Here is a 20,864-nt window from a genome sequence, read left to right as displayed (position 1 = left end):
GAATTTTTTGCCGTTCGAAAGTCTGATTTACCTATAGTGAAGCACCTTTTTTAACAACTGAAGCATCAGTATGGTATGGGGTTAAGTGTGAGCAGACCTGCAGTGAAAGGCAGGCTGACAGCAGGCACATTAAATAAATCACAGCTGCTTTAACACTGGAACAGTATCTCCCAGTGTGAAACAACAGGCCTCACAGTCACACAGCTCCACAGTGCAGGGAAGGCTACTCTTTAAGTGGTCCTTATTCTGTCCTTTATTTGTCAAGAACCGGTCCTTGCAGACACTTAAGAGCCTGCTGTTTTATTTAAGCAATAATACCTGACACAGAACTGGGCTATCATCTGAAGTTTGGAGCTGGGATACAGGGTAATGACCTTATTTCTCTTAACAGATCCATCTTGACTTCTAACCCCAGTTATAGATGTTTTACTCCTGTGTCTTGCTGGGGTTTGTTACTTCATTGGTGATTTTCAACTGGATGTTTTTTTCTGTTGTGTTGGAAAGTAGCAGCAGAAAGCAGCACTTTTGGTTAATCTTTACTTACTTATATATACTGTATACTTATTGCTTCATTGATTAGTAAGGAAAGAACAATATCAGAAATTAGTGTTGGAACATTAGTTCGCCTTTCAAAGGGTTTACTCCATAAAACCAGTGACTTTGTTTCTGACATTTACAATAATTACGATTAATGAGTTACACCTCTTTTTCCTCTCTATTTCCAGTGCACCTCTACATTACATGATATGTAATATAGAATACTGTATCTTTAATTGTATATTTGTGTATCTACTGTCTATGAAAGTACATGATAATGCTGTTAGGATGTGTGCTTTTTCTTTAGAAATTCAGAATTGTTTAGTTTTTCTTTGAGTTTCACATAGTATTATTCATTACTATATATACTGTCCTAAAAGGTTTATTCTGAATTTTCTACCCCTTTTGTACAGTATGTTATCCAAAAAAATCTACTTTTCATGTGTAAAAATCGATAGTCTTCAGGATGACCAGATGTTTTAAGAATACAGTAAAGTGACAAGATGCTAATTTCAATAATAAGATATAATTTTTCTTACGGATCATTTAAAGGGATAAAAAGAGCAAGTGAACTTCAGGTTGAATTTATGTAGGTGCTTTGGGGAATGTCACCACAATTAATTGATTTTCCCATATTTGTCAGAAAAAGAGTAAATGCCTAACCCCATTCTGCATTATTAAAGCTAATACCACAGTGGTTTTTACAAGTCTTACACTGTGAATCAAAGTCTGACATGGACTGATGATGTATGTATATATAATTCAGACCATTGCATTGAGTTTGTTCCAATAGTAGTTTTTTTTCAGATTCCCATGAGAACACCTGTGTTTTCAAAGTAAAGACCACTTAAAGAATAGCCTGAGGCTTCTGCATACTGGAGTACCCTGCGATTCACATTAGGAACTGCTGTCCAAGCACAGAAAAATAGACATTCAATAGTCCTTGTCTCTCCTTGAGAAACCCCAAATACTTCAATATTGGGACTGGAAATGAATGCACTTAGATACACAGATTTTGTCCACATTTATAGCATGTACTGTGCACACAATACTGAGCCAGATGAATAGTACATCTATCTTTTTTACAGAGTTTATTAATCAATTATTCTGCTGAGCATTGAGGTTATATTAAAAGCATTAGCTGGAGATACACAGAAGTTATTTTGTTATCCATCCAAATAAAACATACTTTCTCTTACCACTGCAGCTTCACAGAATGTTCCATTAATAGTTGCAATAAATGGAGAAAAAGCTGTATATCTTAGATTCACATTACTTTAAGTGTACCCTAATTAAATAAATAAATAAATTTTCATCAGACAGATGTTTGTAAATGAGAAACCTCTTCAATGTGCTTTATGTGCATATGCAAAAATAAAGTTGCTACACATACAGTAAAATAAATTAATACTCGTACAAGAAAAATGTTGCTTGAAAGTCCAGTACTGTCCTTTAAATTGTGGTAATGAAATATTCTGTGTTTTTGCATTTGCAAAATAGTTTTGCTTTTATTGCATTTGATAAAATAAAACGGACGAAATGTGGGTTTTATTGAGCCGGGCACCAGCTTCCTCCCACCCTGGGCACTTGTCGCTAGTGTCTCTGTATCTGTTAAGCCACCACACTCGTGGTCAAATGATCTGTATTTAATCCAGTCTGAATTTTTGAAAGTGTAAATTACGTTGCAAATGGTGGTTGAATTGATGATGTGGAGAGCTTGGTTTATTTCAATAGCAGTTTAAAAGCACCTATATACAGATGAATATTTGAACGCTGTCAGGCTCATTGAGGGGGATCACAAGCCACATGGACCCTCCTGTTAACACTCTGTATCAGGCAGTTAAAAAAGAATCATCATAATCTGCACAGCTGCGGATCTGCACACCAGTGTGTTGTTTTCAAGTGCTGTGACGAGTCTCACTTCTGACATCTTAAGGATAAATAAAAGACAAAGTAGCAAGAAGAAAAACAACTCCCTGATGTGTGAAGGCTTAAAAGAAATGGAGTTAATGATTAGATGTCTTGTTTAATTCCCCGCCTGTGAAAATGGGTTTTGATCAGCAGTGAGGAAAAAAAGCAGCTTTCATATTACGGTTTGCCATTTGTATAGAACTAGAGTTTTAATATTTAACACAATCCTATTACAGAAAATAAGTAGAGTCTTGCGGAACCCAGAATAACTTCATCTGCTTTAATTATTTAATGCCAGTTTGTGCATACACACATTGCCATTTATACTGTCTTTATTAAGGAAGGTAAGAAAAAAATACTTTATTTGCTCCAATCTGCTTTAAAACAACAAGGTGTGGTTGAGGAGGATATGAAAATTAAATAGCTTTATTTCCAAATATACTGTACAGTCCTGATAGAGTTTAGAAATGAAAAATAGAATTATTAAGGTAATGTAAGTAGTTTCCATTGCATTTGAGTCATAATTCACGTGTGGACAGTCTCAGGGCCTAAACTAGCAGTAATAACCTAATCGTCTGCTCTTATTATATCAGTGCTCACAGAATTAATCAGTGGTACCTAATACAAAGACAATCTCTTGTGTACTAGATCTTTTTTTGTTTCTCAGTAAAATGAACGTGAAAGTTTCATTTCTGTAAATTGTAGCTGTATTTACAAAAACTATTTATACAAAAAACACCTACTATATCTTTCCAATAAATTGGACTTCACTACTATTGGGTCACAGTAATCTGTCAGATTGTGACTGCTGGCAGACACGTGTACACATTCTTTTCATGTCACTCTTGTTCACTGACAAGGTGGCAGAATGGGGGCACCTGTGAATTATTTTAAATTCTCTTCTAATCTCAGTGACAATAAAGACACAGGAAAAAATGCCAAGCAAATACTCTACATTCAAAAAGCCCCCTTTTTGCTACATACCACAGAAACATACAGCTTACTGTAAGTGCAATAACTATCCATTTACATATCCAGGACCACACACCCTGCCAAGCAAGCCATTCCCTTTGTGCTCAGGCAGCTAATTTCAGTTTTTCCATTTGGAGAACTCTAAACAAAGTTCTTGATGAACTCTGAGCAAAGGTTTTTTCACTTGTCTGTTATTCGATGTTTACGGGAAGGAAGATGGTGAGCTGGTTTTTACATTTCGGGAGTCAATATGTGTGTTTTTGTGATTCCGTGCTTAATGCACCTCTTCATGCAAGTAAGTTCAGAATCTTCCTTCTGCCGTCTCAACTGCTGTGTGGCAAGTGTGTGCAAAGTCCTCCAAGAAGCTAGTTCTTTCGGCATGCGGAAATGTCTCGGTATGCCTGGGCAGTGGAGGGCTGTGAAAGGGAGAATCCGAACGCGGCGCCCTGCTTGTCTGTCATCTTGTGTTGTCCTGCTGCGGTGCAGGTGTCTGTGCCCGGGCCTCGTGCAGGGGTGTAGTGCAGAGGTAGCCTTCCACGACTTTCCCCCTTGGGCCCCAGTCAAAGCGTTCAGCATAGATCTTTATTTACAGCACAGAACTCGGAAACAGCTGGTCAATCCGTTTAGCCTAAGGCCACTGATTTGTTCGTATTTACTACAACACCTAAAGAAAAGCCAGGGTATTTTTTTCTCTCTCTTTCCTATTGATCCAGCGCTTAGAAAATCTGCTCTGCTGTCTAAACACTATTGATCCCCCTCTCCACTGTGAGTTCCCGCAGAAGTGTATAAAGGGACTGGATGAATTGAAATTTCATTTCCGACAACTTGTTCCTGTTATTTTTACCCTTTTTCGATGGGAAGAAACACGCGCTGGCGGCCTGCCGCTCGATGATAGTCGATAGCAGCCTGACGGCAGGAAATGCAGAGCTCACAGCATTCTGGGGCAAAGCATCATGCGATTGGCTGATCCGCACACCCAAGGCTTGAAGCTGCTGAGCCCCCTTCATTAAAAAGTTTGCTGTTACCATTAAAAGTATTATATGTGTCATTATCGAAGTGACTGGGCTCACTTCGGCCGGGCATTGTCATTAATACAGTATATAGCTATCATCTTCAGCTTTGTGTTGGATAATTGTCTAGCTGATCAAATCCCAGCACTGTCTGTCTTGTGGAAAGGTGTGTTTATATGTCTTGCTTATCCTACAGAGACCCAGCAATTGTAGGTCACGCTCACACACTTGCCCTACTCACAATAAAAATGTGAATCTATTTCAGTTGTGCAATATTTGTTCTAATCACAGAAGTCTCATTCAAGATTGTAGATGGTTGACCACAAACTAAAGACCAGCTCCGTCTGTTGTGTGTGTATCCTTTCTGTCTTCACTCTTAATGTCAGCTTACCCTTTCATTGTGAAGCAGAAGTGAAGAATCATTATACTTAGAAACAAGTCATTTCTGAACATTTTACTTTCCTCCTCAGCTGGTGGAGAGGAAGTCTGAGCTGCAGTCCCTGCAGAGGGCCTATGAAGACTTGCAGGTTCGAGAAAGTGACCAGGAGAGAGAGATCAGTACCCTGCACACCCAACTGAACCACGCCAGGGAGGAGCTGCACAGTGTCACTTACAAGGTCTGCCTTTCATTACAGCTACAGTATGTATACAAATACGAACTGCAGGCTTTAGAATAAGGCCCACACTAAGTTAAAAGTTTTGTCCATTTTCCTTTTGAAAATTACAAATCCTCTTTGCAAACATTGGTTTTCATCGTGTAGAAGCAGGAGTCTCCTTCCGGCACAAAGTTTTTGTCTTGTAAATTGTGATTGTTGAATTGCTGAATCACTGCAGTGCTTATTTTAACAGATTAGCCTTTTATTGTTATAATTATGAACACTGCGATTGGTATTATATACTGTTTACAATTGCAGTTTTTATTATCAAGGTTTTGTGTGTTTGGTTTTTGCTGTTTTCATAAACTGCACTAATGCACCCTCATATAGACAAGCACACAAACACTCTCGTGTGTCTTTTCCCCAGCCTGTTAAACACTCAATCGGAATTACATATCTGTGTCTGAATTGGGGTGTCATAAACTTTATTAAGATAAATTGGTGTGCCGTTTGACATAAATTGCAAAATGACATTTGGAAAATCACCCTAGTGTGGAAATTAGGGATATTAAAATATAAATCAGCGGTCTGAGAGTGCCAACACCTTAGATAAGACCGGCTGGACTGAGGTTTCTCCATCGAGGAGAATATATCCTGGGCTATAGCCAGCACAGGAGGGACTGGGGAGAATTTCAGAGTGTTAGAGGTTAGAATTTAAAAATGTAGGTGGTGAGTGTTAAAGGGAAACATGATTAAGTCGAAAACATGACTAATAATGCTCTTGCTATGTTCATGTTGATCTGCATCTTCTTTCAGAAAAATCGATTAATAGTGCATTTGGCCAAGTGAGGACTTATTGAATGACTGTACTGTGATGTGCTAATGGAGTGTTATGTGTTGATGGATTTTATTTTGCAAGCCTTTGAGCTCTTGTGAGCCTAACATTGTTGTGACTTCAGTGCACACAGAGGGAGACAACCGTGCTGGAGCTGCTGGAGGAGAAGCAGAGGCGGGCAGAGCTGTGCGCTGAGCTTCAAGCAGAGGTGGAGCGTGTGAAAGCCCAGCTCCACAGAGAGAGTGAGGGCCTGGAGAGAGAAAGGCAGGAGCTGCACAGGAAGGTCAGTGAGAGACTGTGCACTGGGCTCATGCATCTGAGCACCATGCAGTCCATTGCACTGCGGGAATTGGATCAAACTACCCATCTCACCGATTCATTGATCCCAGACTGGTTCAATTAGAAAATGAAACAGCTGGTTACAACAAAGATCTGCATTACAATTGACTGAAAGGTCACTAGGTTGGAGAACCTTGACATAGATGACCCTGTACTATTGTGAACTCGTTTAAAAATCTTTGCTTTTGAATGAAGAACAGCAAACTGCCAAGTAATCACTCTATTTATAATTCTCTAGTGATTTCTAAGAAAAAGCAACAATCAAATTGATCGTGTTTATAAAATTTATATTATTCTGTTTTCAGTGGTCATAACAAGGGAGATTAAACCCTGATTCTATTTATGAAGCATAAGCTCAACGTTTTGCTGAGCATATACACGGCAGATTTTAAAAGCTTGTGAACTCAGTATTATAAGTGTAACAAGGCCACGGTAAATATGAATCACATTAAATAGTGTGCAATCACTCCCGCACACCCTGATATAAACATCTGTGGAACTGCCAAAGAGAGATGAGATTGATTGTTGTTGCAGTGCTTCACAGATACATTTTCTTTAATGAAACTAGCAGCTTCTGTCAGAGGTGGTGCCTTGTTTCAGTCTTTCCCATAATGCTGCTGATGTGTGGTTACTTCTGTTCACCGGGTGTGGGTAAATAATCACTGGTGACAATTTCCTTAGCATCTTTCCAAACAGAACAAGGAAAAGTGAATGTTGTTTAACTCTGTGTCTTGCACCGTTTTTAAATTAAACCTCAGCCTAATCACTGCTAGAACAGTGGCCTTCATCAGAAATAATCACTTCATTTTTATCCTTTGCAAAAGTGTGTCTCTTCTCTACACAATTTGTGAACCCCCTTTTCTAATGTTAATAGGCTTAATATGGTATTTAAATCTGATTAAAAATCTGTTTTTTAAATATATTAAAACTTCTGTTTCATTTCCCAAGTCCACTGACAGTAAGGTAGGCTAGGTGTGTAATGTAGACTTTAAATATTGGTGATATTGATCCACTAAATTGGATAATGCCCTGGCCTGCGCTGTAATTAATGTGCACTTAATTAATGAAGCTGTAACATTATCTGTTGTGTGCCAGATTTCAGCTGTAGAGCTCAGTGAATGTATTTTATGTGATTATTTCGATGGTTTTTTTTAGGATGGTGGTTAAAATGAAACTGACTGAGCTGATTAATGTGTGAGATTGAGGAACAGCTGTAAGAATTTTGTATTGATCTATCACCTCATTGTAGCAAGAAATGAAATAAAACTGATTCACCGGGACAAACAGGAAATGAATTTTTCACATACCTATGTTTTTATATTTTGTTTATTGCTTACAGTCATATGCAAAACTGTTTAGTCCATTTTTCATTTGCCTGTTAAAATGTAATAACCTGACAAAATCAATGCATACATTTTTAGAGGTCAGTCATTTTAACTTCCTTCTAAACTGGATCCAAATGATCAAATTGCCATGGTGTGCAACTTTATTTGGTGTAACACCTCATCTGTCAGACAATTTGTACAGCGCAGTGTATCGGTGTATCTGGTCAGCATGCTGGAGTATTGCATTGCAAACTACCATCGACTGGTCCACCAACATCACTTACAGACTAACCTTGCATTCCATTCCAGTATTGACCAGACCAACTTTGCTTAGCTTTTGAGATCCAACCAGATCAGGTCGCAGGATAGCAAATCTGCTGGCTTACAAATGCTCTGCTAGTGACTGGCACATGACATGTGTCTCCTTTCCTTTTTCAGCTAATCCAACAGGAAGAAGAAACCGAAAAACTGAAGCAAGACCACATACACCTCAGGGACAAGATCACAGCTGCAGAGCGCAAGGTTTTTGCCATATTCTTTGTTGCTTTTCCAGTTATCATTACGAATAGCGTTTGTTGAAGGCTGCCATTAAGAGAGACATTGACGTAACAGTTCTGCTGCTGTGGCAGACTAGAATGCTTGCCTGTTCGTTCCTGTCGGGGAGTGATTCCCCATGTTGAAGATGACAGTTACTTAAGTAACTGCTTTCCAACATGCATTTAGGTTCTCATTCACAGTGTGTGTTCTATTAAGTAAGGTAGAATTTAGCAATGCCGTTAGTAATGTATTTTCGTATTGTAGGAAACTGAATTTTCTGGAACATTGTTAAAAATAATAGTGATATTTAAAATAAAGCAATTTTTTGGAGAGCTTATCAAGACACTAGAAGCTCTGTACAGCATAGATGAACAGCTTTGTACATCTCTGTACATGTACGCAAACATGGTGTTAGCAAGTTGTTGTTTCAGCGTTCATAAGTGATGAACCCTTCATAGTAGCTAAGAACTGTGCAGTACTCAAATTAGGAGAAACACATAGTGTATATTGAACACATATTGAAATCATCAAGGAGTAATAGATATAGGCTGAGTAAAGCAGACTCAGTAACTACAAAAACTCAGGTAGACGAACTGTAGAACAAAAAGACGCAGCAAAGCCCTTGTAATGTGGTCTTGAAGTAGGTGTTCTATCCAGGCCAATTTAGTGATACGGATTTACGGTATGATACTGATTTACGAATGTACCGTAGGTGAGAGTCACCAGCGAGTGAGTGCTAGAGTCACAGCTGGGAAGGGGCTTGTTAAAAACTTTAATGAGGGTTACTTCTTCCCACGGACTGGTTTGAAACCCAATTAAAAAGAGCTCATGAAGTGAATTGTACCAGGATGGGAACAAAAGCCCATGGTCACACAACACTGAATGACAGCAGAAAGGTACCTGGAGGGAACAGAAGGGAGGAGGCTGGCTTTTTCACACAGAGCGATAATAAGCAGTTTGAAAGAGCCTTGTACGTCTCTCAGTGAAAAGAACATTATGAGCTGTCCACAGGGGAGTGCTGTATCTAAAAATAAGAGATAGTGATTTAAGTCACCTAATAAAAGTGCTGTATGTGTACAGTACAGACTTCATTTATATATTTTGGCTATGTTTATAATTGGCTCTCAAAACACATTTCCTGTTCTAAGAATCATCTAAGAATGCTAAGCCAATACTCAGTGTTAAGATTTCTGATATTTTTATCTAGAACAGTCTGAATATGCACTACAGTAGGCTAATATGGGGCTATTGGGTTTTCCGTAGTGATTTACAGTATGTTACAGTATGCTTGGACTGTATTCTGTCTCTCGTGTCATGAAAATTCAATTAAATTCAAAATACTTTATTCATCCCAGGAAGGCAATTTAAGGAGGGCAATTTAAAAGCCCCAGCATCCTTGAGAGGCACTATATAAAAAGAATTACAGTATGTGCCTTGAGATGATGTGCTGAAAGGCACTATATACAGTGTTGTTTTGTTCACTGATCTTGTGTAATGTGTTTGCAAAGAAACTTTGCTCTGATTTCACACACCTTGAGAACTGGGCAGTAAGTGCCTGCTGGGTGGCATTTAGCCTGACCTGGTGTCGGGGCTCACACCATGTGCCTGTGCTTGATGAGCAGGCTGAGCAGAGTGGGGCTCGGGCTGCAGAGCTCCAGAGGCAGCAGGAGGAGAGCAGCCAGCGGCACAGGGAGCTGGGGGAGAGGCACCGCGCAGCTGCGGAGGAGCTGACCCAGCGAGACAGAGAGCTGGGAGAGCTGCGCGCGGAGCTGGCCGGCGCCGAGGCAGTCCGGCACGAGGCTCTGCGGAGCAGCCAGTTTCAGGAGGAGCAGGTCCAGAGACTGGGAGCTGAAAACCAGAGTTACCAGGACAGGCTAGGGGAGCTGCAGGCCAAGGTAGGAGCTGATCAGTAACTGCAGGATTGTAGCCCACTGGCCTTATCTCTCAAAAGGAGGAGGGTTGTGTTAGGGACCTGGTCAAATGAGGTCAGATTTGGTCGCTTTAGTTTAATTCCATTGTATTCATTACTCCTATTCAGTCATCCTGATCTAGAGGAAATACAGTCTGAAGCACCAGTTGAAATCTTATTTCTGGCTGGTATAGTCATCAATTAGCATGTTGGTCTTAGAAAGCAGATTGACTAATTTTTCCAAGTACGTTGATTGATGTAAATTAGCTGTACGTGTAAAAATAAAAATGGGGTATTTCTCTGTTCTTGGTCTTTTGTCCCTTGCATGTGAGGGGTATGTTTCGGTACATTAACGCATCAAAAAATCTTTTTGTGTCTTAATCCTTTCAGTACGAAGTGACGGATGGCCTTGGTGCACTAAATCACCTCAGGCTTGTCATTTTGGTGTATTAATATCTGTTCTGTAGAGTCCTCTCAAACTAAAGTCCCATATTTCTGTAAGAATTCTGCAAGACCCACCTCTAGTCCTGGAACCTTTAAGTGACTCCCACGTGGTTCATAGTGTAAACTGCTCTTGTTGTGATTAATCACCTGATCCTGCTTTCTCTCTCACGTGTCTGTTGTGTAATTGCTCGCTGTAGTCGTGGATCCATGCAGTATGGTATTTCCACGATGTCCTTGCATTTCATCATATTTTAAATAAAGTAGGTCTGTTATGCTTGTAGAAGCGGGGAGTAACTGGGTACTTTACAGGTAATTATGGGTAATTCACAACAATTTCTGCAAACCTGAATAACTTGAATGGTGTAACTTACATTATTCAATTTGTGACTGGAAAATAGAGAATGGAGCAAACCCCTGAATTCACCCTTTTCCATAAAGAAAAAAAAAGGCAATGAAAGATGACAATGTTTCCACTCGAAATTGCCCAGATTTTGTTTAAAACATTTAAAACATGATACATAAGGGATATTACTTCAATGTAGTGATTCAGAAGGGTACAGTCAGTAATTATATCTTAGTCTTGTTTGCCCTGATGTTTGGAACATTTGCTTTTTATGTAATAGTTTGCAGAAATATGTGAAAAGTAGCGTGGCTTGGGAGGGTCTCCTGTCATGTCCTACCGCTCTCGTCCTCAGCTGTGGGAGAAGGAGGAGAGGCTGGCTGCCCTAGGTTCAGAGGCTGCCTCTCTCAGGGCAGAGCTGCAGGCTCACGGCAGTGATGCTGAGGCTCTCCGCCAGCAGCTCCACACCTCCCAGGACGCACTGCAGCACGTCACCGCAGATTTGAGAGCAGCCAGGAGAGAGGCAGAGGACCAGGTAACGCAATTCACATGTTACCTCTCTGGCAACCTGCTATTATCCACCTGCAGGGTGTGTATTTGTTTTTATTTTCTATCCCACTGTTGATTCTGGATCCCTTGCTCCAAAAAGTCATAGCAAAAAGTTTAAAATCAAGCTCTTTTAGTCTGCTGCCTTTGTGGGTGCTGTTCCTTGCCCACTGTGTTTTGTTGTTGTTGTTCAGGTGGCTCAGAGTGAGGACAGGATTGCAGAGTTCCAGGCTGACATGGCTCAGCTTCAACAGCAGTATTCTACCTGCTACAGTCAGGTACTATTCATTGAACAAGCCTTTCCAAACTCACATACAATACAGCTGAATTACTTAGAATTCGTCAAATATATTTTAAATTAAAGCAGAGCACTAAGAGTACCTGTTTCCTTCAGCTGCTCTAAAAATTCTGTAATGATGCATTTTTTTCTTGTATTGAGCTACGGTATCTGTGGAGATTATTGATGAAAGTCTGAAGGAGAAGTTATGAAGAGAATCTTAATATTTTGATTTTATGTGTAAATTATTGAATTTAACTACTACTTCAAAGACCTTTTAGATCCACATTCACTGACTGGAATAGCCTTTGTGTTAAATTTGCTTGAAGTAATAACGTATTTGTTTTGACACACAGAGCACTACTATGTGTAACAGGCATTTGGGAGCTCACCTGCTCCCAGGTGTTTAAAGGTGGATGAGTGAATTGGCGAATGAGTGTTTTCTGTTCTCAGCTGGTACAGGAGGAGGAGAGCACTTCGAGGTTGAAGGCAGAACTGCAAGACATTGCAGAGCAACGGGACAGACTGGCCTCTCAGGTTTCAGAGCTCAGTGCGGAGACTCAAAGGCTCCATGCTGAGCTTGGGCTGATCACTGAGAAACACAGGGCAGCACAAGAGGAGGTACTGTAATTGCAACACCTTTCCTAACCAGTGATGTCATACATACACTATGACCTCATAAACAACTTACAAGGCATAAGGTCAAGGGTACTCACACGAAACAAGTCTTCAGAGCCACGGATATCACAGGTTAATGCTCAAGCTCAGCTTTGCAAATGAGGTTGACATGCTTGTTAAAAATGTGACAAGAAGGAAAAAATATGTTTGACTGTATCTTTCCCTGCAGAATCAAAATAATAATTTCTTTAAATAATACAGGACCTGATAGTCTCATACACATAATTTAAAATCTTACAATTCAAATTGTACAGTTCAGAAACAATTCTTCCAGGTGTCTGAAAACAATATAGAGAGTTACTGTTTTTTTCTGAAAGAATTACTTTGAAGTTTTGAAGATGTGAATTTCAATACGGTCTCACATGGTGTGATAGTGATGAGCATCTGTCTGCAATGTACTGTAGGTGGGCAGTAGGGATGACGCAGTCCTGAAACTCACAGCTGAGCTGAAGATCATCCAGGAGAACCTGAGAGCTTCTGAAGAGGAGGTGAGCAGATTGATTCCTTCAGTGCTCTGTAGCAGGAGACCAAGTACAGTCGATCTTCATCATGGGCATGGTGAACTTCAAGAACATTTAATGGTTCTACGCTTATAGCTAAACCTTTAAAGTTGGGTTTCTACCAACACATGGTTTTCTTGTTTGGTTCACAACATCTTTGTTTTGAGTTTTCAACAATGCTTGTAGCTTTTTTTCTTTTTGGAGAAAAGCACAATGTTTGGCTTTCATCGAAAAACAGCCTGAAGAGTTACCCACCAGTATGTTTGCCAGGACACACACAATCTTCTGGTCAACTGTGTTTTTTTTTTTGCAAGACTGTCCTTGTTGCAGACAAGGAAGTGGGACGGTGCTGTCACTTTAGTATGGAAGGGTTGTTTTGACTTCCCTGGAAGTTTTTTGGGGAGTGGTGAATAATGCATCCCAACCTGCTACATGTGCTGTTTTTATCATTAGAATGTCGCACGGCTATCTGCAGAATACTTATGAGTGCCTGCGAAATGTTTGTGATGTTATTTATTTATGTCAGCCTCTCAATTATTCATTTGTTTATTTATTCATGGCAGAACTAACTGCAATTGGAAAATTCATTTTTGCTGAAGGGCATATTCCCCCACAAAGGGAAGGGGGGAAAGCACATCAGGCTTGTTAGTAATTGCTTTATGTGGCGTTTCCTTTGACTCGCAGGGGGATGTCATTTTAATACGAACGGACGGGTGAAGAGAGAGAGATGGGAAAAGGAAAACACGATGAGTTTATCAGGCTTTTTTTTCTTGATTCTTCACAAAACTCGGCACTATGGGGAATTAGTGCAATTGGAGGCAGGGGTTCCGACAGAAATTACAGAGAATCACAAAGCACGTTGCAAACATCATACAACAGCTTCTTCCAAAAGTACAGTAGACTAGGCTGATGTATACTTTGTCTTTGTTTTCCTTTTTTTCCCATGCAGTCCTGTCTTCTTCTTTTTGCATCCCCTAGTTATAATATCGTCTTTAATTGACTGGATTGAGCTTTTTTTTTTTGCTTTGTTTTTTTTCCCATAGTGAACATGATACAGTATATCCTTTCAGAGAGAATTCCCAGAGAATCCAATCTACATCTGGGAACCTGAGCTTAGTGTTAAGAGTGTTTCTGTGATTTTATTATATACAAAGTGAATCTTAAAAGAAAATGTCAGATTTTTCTTCTGTCATACTGTATGTAACAGTGCATGTATTTTCTAGAAAGGGAATAGAATACGTTTCAGATAATCTGTTCACAAATGGATGTAGACTTTGTCCGCGAAGCTGGAATTGTCTCCGGCATGATACTGTTTCAGTTTGAAGTGATTTATTAATTGAAACAGCAGCCCCTTTCCTCTTGCTTGGGTTCAGTCACGTAAGTAAACTTGGAAAACATGAACATGCCACACGTCATTTAAAAGCACAGCAGTTTCATAGGCTTGATTACTATTTATATGAGCTGAATAATTAAATAGCAAAACGCTGGGGTACAGCTGACAAAAATCAATTAGGGAATTTATTAAGTCCTGGAGAAGCAGACGAATAATAACCAGGAGGGCTTTAATAAATGAAAAAGAATGCTGTTTCGTCTCTGAAGAGAAGCTTCCTTAGTGGTGGAGTGCTGTAGGGTGTTTTTCTCTGTAGAAGAACCCAATAGGTTTTCTGTTTATCATTTTATTACTGAAGGAGAATGAGGTTAGGGCTGATCTATTACTAAGAATGCTGAGAAAAGAAAAACATGCAGACAGAGTCAGCATCGCTTGTGCAATGTAGACCTTCTGACCAAAACTCTGCTCAAATTCACCAGCATGATACTGCAGGCTGCTGGCTTGCTTGGTCCCTAGTACATGAGTTTCAAAGCCATGTGTGAATGAATTGCTTTGATTGGCCAAAGTCTATGATGTATGCATTCAAGTCACAATGAGCTTGAAGTGAGAAATAACCTTTGCTTATAATATAATTTCTAACATTTGTTTTTATTGTGCATGTACCGTAGAACCTTCCATAAACAATCATTTCTTTTGAACACAACTCATGGCTTCTTTGTGGGAAGAAATATGTCCATTTCCCAGGGTGTTGACAGTGGTTCATGTTTTCTTTCCAGCTAACAGTAAAGGGTTCAGAGGTGCAAAATCTGTCCAGGAAGATGAAAGACCTGCAGAGTGATATGAGGACCCTGCAGGACATCCTGAGTCAGAAGGAGGTTGCTATGAGCCGGCAGGAGCAAAACTTGGCTGAGCTCCAGCAGGACAGAGAGAGACTCCTCACACAGGTTAGAATGTGTCTTAGTGCCACTCACACACTAAGCTGCAGCTCCCAGTGCCACCATCAACACACAGTCTAAAGCTCCCACTTCTTGTAGTTGACATACAGGAGTAGATATACATTTTCAAAACATATTTAAGAAGTATTTAACTTTGAGTTCAAAATACCTGTTAGGAATAATTTGTTTGCCTTAGTAGGTCTGGGGCTACATAAGTATTGCCCTTCACTTTAAATGTTTCTTGCAAATTAAAATCATTTTGATGTTTAACTATTTAGCATGGATTTGTTTTAGATTTATTGAAATCGGTCTTCCTAGACCACACGTTTTCATCCCTTGAATTCTTGTCTAAATATTTATACTGAGTCTTATTTTTTCATTTATCATACATGAACTGAAAAAAGGCATCAATTACTAACAATATACTGTAACATGTTTTCGCAGTGTACTTAAGATGACAAATACCAACAAACTGCATTTGACTGCAGAATTCCAATTAGTATCTTTTAATTAGGAGCTTGTTGCTCTAGGCACAGCTTTTTCCATTTATTTTAATCTCGTTTGTTTACCTTAATGGTTTCAGAATATATTTTTTAATTAAATTGCATTGATTCTATGCCCTTATTAAAATAGAAACACTCATATGTTATTTTTCACTGTACCCATCTCTCATCTCATGGGGTCCGAAAGCTCTGTCCATTTTCCAGCCAGGCAAGGTTTATCATTTTTAGTGGTGGCCGTTGATGGGCTTTGGTTATGATGCAGATGGTGCAGGATAATTTACAGCTGAATGTAAATTAGAAGCAGTGTGTGTAGTAATGATGGTGATGGTATTAACGTCTGGAAAATAGAATGTTTCCCAAAACCTTGATTCAGTGTCTGTCTTAGCTTTTTAATAGGGGATTCAATGGTACGATTTGGCCTGTACTGTGCATTACAGGCCTGTTAACAAGCATTAACTGTTTATAGCCAGTGAGTAATGGACGGTGCGTCTGCAGATGGTTAACATTGCTCTCCGTGCCAGCCGGAAAGCTCTTTTTAATTTTGACTGATGACTCAGTTTATCTTCTACATATAACACCCCCAGCACCGCGCCACCTCCCCCCCTTCTGTTTTCCCATGCCCCCTCCCCGGTATGAAAATGATATTAGAAACAAAATGAGATTTGAAATTTCATGTTTGACAAGCGCCTTGATGAAAGGGTTTCATTGCAGGGTCTGATCCATGGAAATGTTATGCTAATAATATTGCTGGCCAAGCGATCTACTTGGAAATGAATCAGAGTGGCAGAGAAGGAGAGAGAGAGAGGCAGCGGCTGCTCAGTAAACAGCACTTTCTCTCTCTCTCTCTTTCTCCATCCCAGAATCTCATCAGAAATAGCCATGAGGTGTTTCTGTCTGATGAGGTTGTGGGAGAAATAGGGAGTTAGAAAATTATACCGCAGCTTATCGCTGATTGATGCAGTAATTTATGCAGCCATGCAGCACACTGGTTTAATATGGATTAGGCTTTTCTGTTTTTCATGACTCCTCTTGAAGAGTGAGAATACTATTTTATGTTTTCCCTTGATTTTTTTCCTTTATTCCTCACAGCTGTCAGGGTAATACGCGTTATAATCTTTTTCATTTTTGTTAGATATTTGTGTATGTATTATCAGCTTCTAATCATAAAGAGTGTACATATTATGTATTCACAAACGTATCAGAGATTCAGAATACTTTCCCTTATGCTGTGCCATTGATAAAAGCCTGGAGAATAGTTCAGCACCTTCTAAAGCCATTTTAACTGCTCAGGCTTGTAAAAATACAGAAACAAGCGCAGTTTAGCAAACGAGCAGATGTCTTAGGTCTCTCTTTCAGTTACTTTCCTTTAATATTGTTTAGAATGTTAACTAGGGTTTCAATTGAGAGTTGGTACAATGTTTAATATTATCCCAATGTTTGGTTCAGCATTATCATAAGGACATTCTCAGATTTGAATCAGATTTAATGTTTAAACTCTTAACTGGTTTGCCTTATTTCTAATGCATTATGTTGTTATTATCAGTCCAGCATTCTAATACAAAGATCTGTTTAGAATTACAGTAAGGACATCCTTGAAACTGACATTCTCTCTCACTAGATTCAGAAAGAATACTGAGGCCTGCTTTCTGTCCGGTCTCTATTTTGTCGCGATGTCATCATTGACCAATACCCCTGGCTGTACTTCAGAGCGAGGACCAGGAGAGGGCGCTGTCCCAGCTGCAGGGCGAACTGCAGTGCTGCCGCACCGAGATGAGGGAGCAGGCAGAGAGGGGCGAGGGAGAAGTGGCCAGGCTGCGAGGCGAGCAGGAGGCCTGTCAGAGGGAGCTGCAGGACACACTAGGCCGCCTGCAACAGTACCGCGCCACAGTGGACCGGCTCAGCACCGACCTGGAGCTGGCCCAGAGACTGCACAGGGAAGTGGAGGAGGAGGTGAGACTGGGGTATCACAGGTGCGGATGCTCTGTGTTGCCTCTTGAAGGTCTTCACTGGCAGTGATCTCAACCTCTCCTCAGATCCATATATCCATATATATCCATATATCCATATATAAAATAACTGAATGAGGAGTTTAGTAATGTCAGGGAAGGTAATGTAAGATCACTGGTGTGGGTGTGTCCCTTTTCTGTGATTTTTCTCTGAAGCCTTTTTGTTCATCCCAACATTCCTTTTCCTGTGCATTTGTTTCCTGCCTCAGTGTTGCGTTCTCAAAGCAGTGTGCTCAAGGGCGAACTTTCTTTTTACATCTTGTATTCAGACTCACTAGGTACCTAATTGATGGGGTTTTTTGGTTGCAGATCATGCAGTACTTCTCCCTGGATTCTATGCATATATCCATCTACCTGTAGTAAAAAAACAGCCTTATAACAAGTTGATTCTGGAAAAGGGGTCCTCGTTATTGTCCCACTTTTTCATTTCACATTTCCGTGTCTCCTTTTTTGAGCAACAGTTTTGACTATTCTTTTATCTGTCTTGAACTCGTGTCTTTTTCTGTGAGATTTGAGTTGGGGCTGTGCTGTGCATTCTGCAGTCTGAGCACTCCTAGGAGTGGGATGAGACAAATGTGTGGAGAAAGGGTGTCAAAACTCTGTGCGTTACTGTACATATTCAGATATTTTGAATTTTGGAAAAATATCCAAACCTGACCTACACTTATTTCATTATTTCTTACAGCACAGAAGTCCCTGATAATTGTTTCCTTAAAGAGTTTGCTGGAATGTATTCCCCATTAATTACATTAATTCTTATAGGAAATAAAGTTTAATTATTTAGAGTTTCCCTGTCATACCTGTGTTCCAGGAAAGTATGACAACTAACGAGTGCCCTCTGTATTAAGAGACAAAACAGATTGAATTGATTGGCGCTGTTGTTCACTATATAAAGGCTGTAGCACACTGGTGCCTCAGTGATGTCCGGCAGGTGACAGCTCTCCACTGTATGTGCTGTGCTGTCTCTAGGTGTCCCAGCGTGAGAAGCGTCTGCGAGATCAGGACTCGGAGGCGGCTCGCCTGCAGACGGACCTGCAGGAGAGGGTGTCGGAGGCGGCGGCAGCCAAGGCCCACTGTCAGTCGCTGTCGGACTCGCTAGACGTGTACAAGCAGAAGTACCAGACCTGTCTGGCTAAGGTGACAGACCTAGAGAGCACGCTGCAGGCCAGGGAGGAGGATCTGAAGGAGTCAAGAGCACAGGTCAGAGAGCCAGCTCTGTGAGCCCAGGTTGTTTTGCACAGAATCTGAAGATAATTTTTTGATATCATTGCTGCATCCATCCATCCATGCTGACTCATTACTGTGTGTTGAGCACAATTATTTTTTTCTAATTGCTTAGGGTCATTCATGAGTGCTGGTGTTTCACCTTGAAGAAATAGAAAGCTCGATAGGTTAAAGCCTATGCTGCCATGAAATGTGAACACTCAATGTATGACAGGAACCAAAGATGGGCAGCAAAAAGTAATCAGGTCAAGAACGTAAGACAAGATCACAAAGAAGGAGGCCATTCAACCCAGGTTGATAGCATCACCCTGCCTGAGGCTGGCTTGCTCTGAAAATGCTGTGTATCTCAGGTGTCAGAGCGTGACGATGAAATCCTGAGGCTGCGGGCAGAGGCCGTGGTGCTGCACACAGACCTGGAATCTCATTACACCCAGCTGGAAAGCAGTGATGAGGCCATCAGCACCCTGAGCCAGCAGCTGCGGGACACCCAGAGACAGCTGGAGGACAGTAGCAAACACAGCAAGGAGTGCGAACTGGTTATCCACACGCTGAGAGACCAGACAGCAGCACTGCATGCCCAGGTGAGAGAAACTGGATAAGGAAGACATAATGCTGCTGCCCCTGATACAGGTGCATTCTGATTAATATCCCCTAGAAAAGTAGAAAAATACAATCTGCACAGACTACATACAGTAGGGGTGATCATGATCATTGGTTGGTTGGTGTCCTAATCCTGCACAAGGTATTTAGGGAGAGTCATAAAGCCTGTTTGGGATGTTGTTTCAGAAGTGGTCAAAAGTGGACAAAGAAAGATTAAAGGGCCCCACATCTTACAGTTTTAATGGATGAGGAAATTGAAAAGCAACAGCTGGGAACTGTTGCTAGGAACTAACTAATGCCAGCTCCTCAGAAGAACGATGTACATGCTGCCCACTTGCTCGAGCTGAGGGTCTTGTGTGTGTACTGTGTATGTGCCTGTGTGGGAGAGAGAGAAACACAGGCCTGTGCCTCACAAGGAAAACATCGTCAAAGCTGAAATAATTAGCTAATTATGAAGTGGAAGAAAGGCTTCCCTGTCAGAGAGCAGTCACTGCAGCCAACAAGACGAAGAGTGAAGTGTCTTTCTGCTCCTCTGCCCTCAGCACCCCCTCCTCTGCTCAGCAGCTTGCTTCACTTGCATGGCCAGCAAAGGGAGCAGACTTCCATTAGCGACACCGAGCCACTCAGTCGCAAACAAGCAGTATTGATCTCTGCGCCGCCTGTCCTGTGAGCTCAGTCAGGGGCTATACACACCACATTCTGTTTGTTGCTTTTGCTTTTTCGTTTCTGTATATTTTAAGTGGTCTTTTTTTTTTGCTAAAGGTCTTGTACTTCTATGAAGTATAGTTTCCATCGTTATTATGAAAAGAATCATCCCGCCTCTCTTATATTTTGATTTTGAATGAGAGAAAGATGGAGAGATTTGGCCAGGCTATTTTTGACAAGGATATTATTGTAGCTTAGTGATTGTAAAAAAAACTGTGGAAAACTGATTTGACACCATGTCTCTTTCTTCAAATCCATCTAAAGTCAGATTTCAAGAGACCTGTTGTCTAAATTTATTATTTTTAGGAGGTGATTCAAGCCTTTCAGTCTGATTACATACAATTGCAGCTCAACAACAGCACATGACAAACTAGAATGAGGACCTTCATATACAGTAAATGACTTTTGTTGTTCTAGTATGGAGGTCTTATCAAATACTAAAATCCCTGGCAAGGTAGAATAATAGATTTATCTATCTCAAACTGCAGTGCATGCTAGTCAACAGCCATCATGCTTAAGACATGGAGACGTAGGGGGAAAACTCACCTATCTTTTTTTGTCAGGTTAATTTCAAGTAGTATACAGATGTGAGCTTCAGAGTATCAAATCATAATGAAAACCTTACAGAGACTGTTCTGAGGAAGAGAGGATACTAAGGCCTGCCACCTAACAGGAAGTTCAGAACATACTTTAGTGCAAAAGCCTTGAATTCCAAGAGACTCCTATTGTAATTCCTACTGTATATAAATATCAAATGTGTCATCAAATTGTGTTTGATAAGATCTTAGATGAAAGGATCAGCATA

General features: G+C 40.5%; 1 protein-coding gene across 5 annotated transcripts in view; it reads left to right on the top strand.

Moving 5' to 3' along the window:
- The window catches only part of pmfbp1 (polyamine modulated factor 1 binding protein 1), a 157,355-nt gene that overhangs the window by 111,371 nt on the left and 25,120 nt on the right, over positions 1–20,864 (top strand). For all 5 annotated transcript variants that reach the window (XM_088614533.1, XM_088614530.1, XM_088614535.1 and 2 more), the window contains exons 16-27: positions 4,901–5,047; positions 5,986–6,144; positions 7,964–8,047; positions 9,685–9,957; positions 11,111–11,290; positions 11,496–11,579; positions 12,032–12,199; positions 12,661–12,744; positions 14,863–15,030; positions 17,232–17,474; positions 18,500–18,730; positions 19,105–19,335. In XM_088614533.1, the coding sequence (XP_088470659.1) occupies positions 4,901–5,047; positions 5,986–6,144; positions 7,964–8,047; positions 9,685–9,957; positions 11,111–11,290; positions 11,496–11,579; positions 12,032–12,199; positions 12,661–12,744; positions 14,863–15,030; positions 17,232–17,474; positions 18,500–18,730; positions 19,105–19,335 (2,052 nt within the window). The remainder of the gene's footprint in view (positions 1–4,900; positions 5,048–5,985; positions 6,145–7,963; positions 8,048–9,684; positions 9,958–11,110; positions 11,291–11,495; positions 11,580–12,031; positions 12,200–12,660; positions 12,745–14,862; positions 15,031–17,231; positions 17,475–18,499; positions 18,731–19,104; positions 19,336–20,864) is intronic.

The sequence above is a fragment of the Lepisosteus platostomus genome, chromosome 20 (genome assembly GCF_059453375.1).
Source record: "Lepisosteus platostomus isolate fLepPlt1 chromosome 20, fLepPlt1.hap1, whole genome shotgun sequence".
Lineage (NCBI taxonomy): Eukaryota > Metazoa > Chordata > Actinopteri > Semionotiformes > Lepisosteidae > Lepisosteus > Lepisosteus platostomus.
This window is presented reverse-complemented; position numbering and strand designations above follow the sequence as displayed.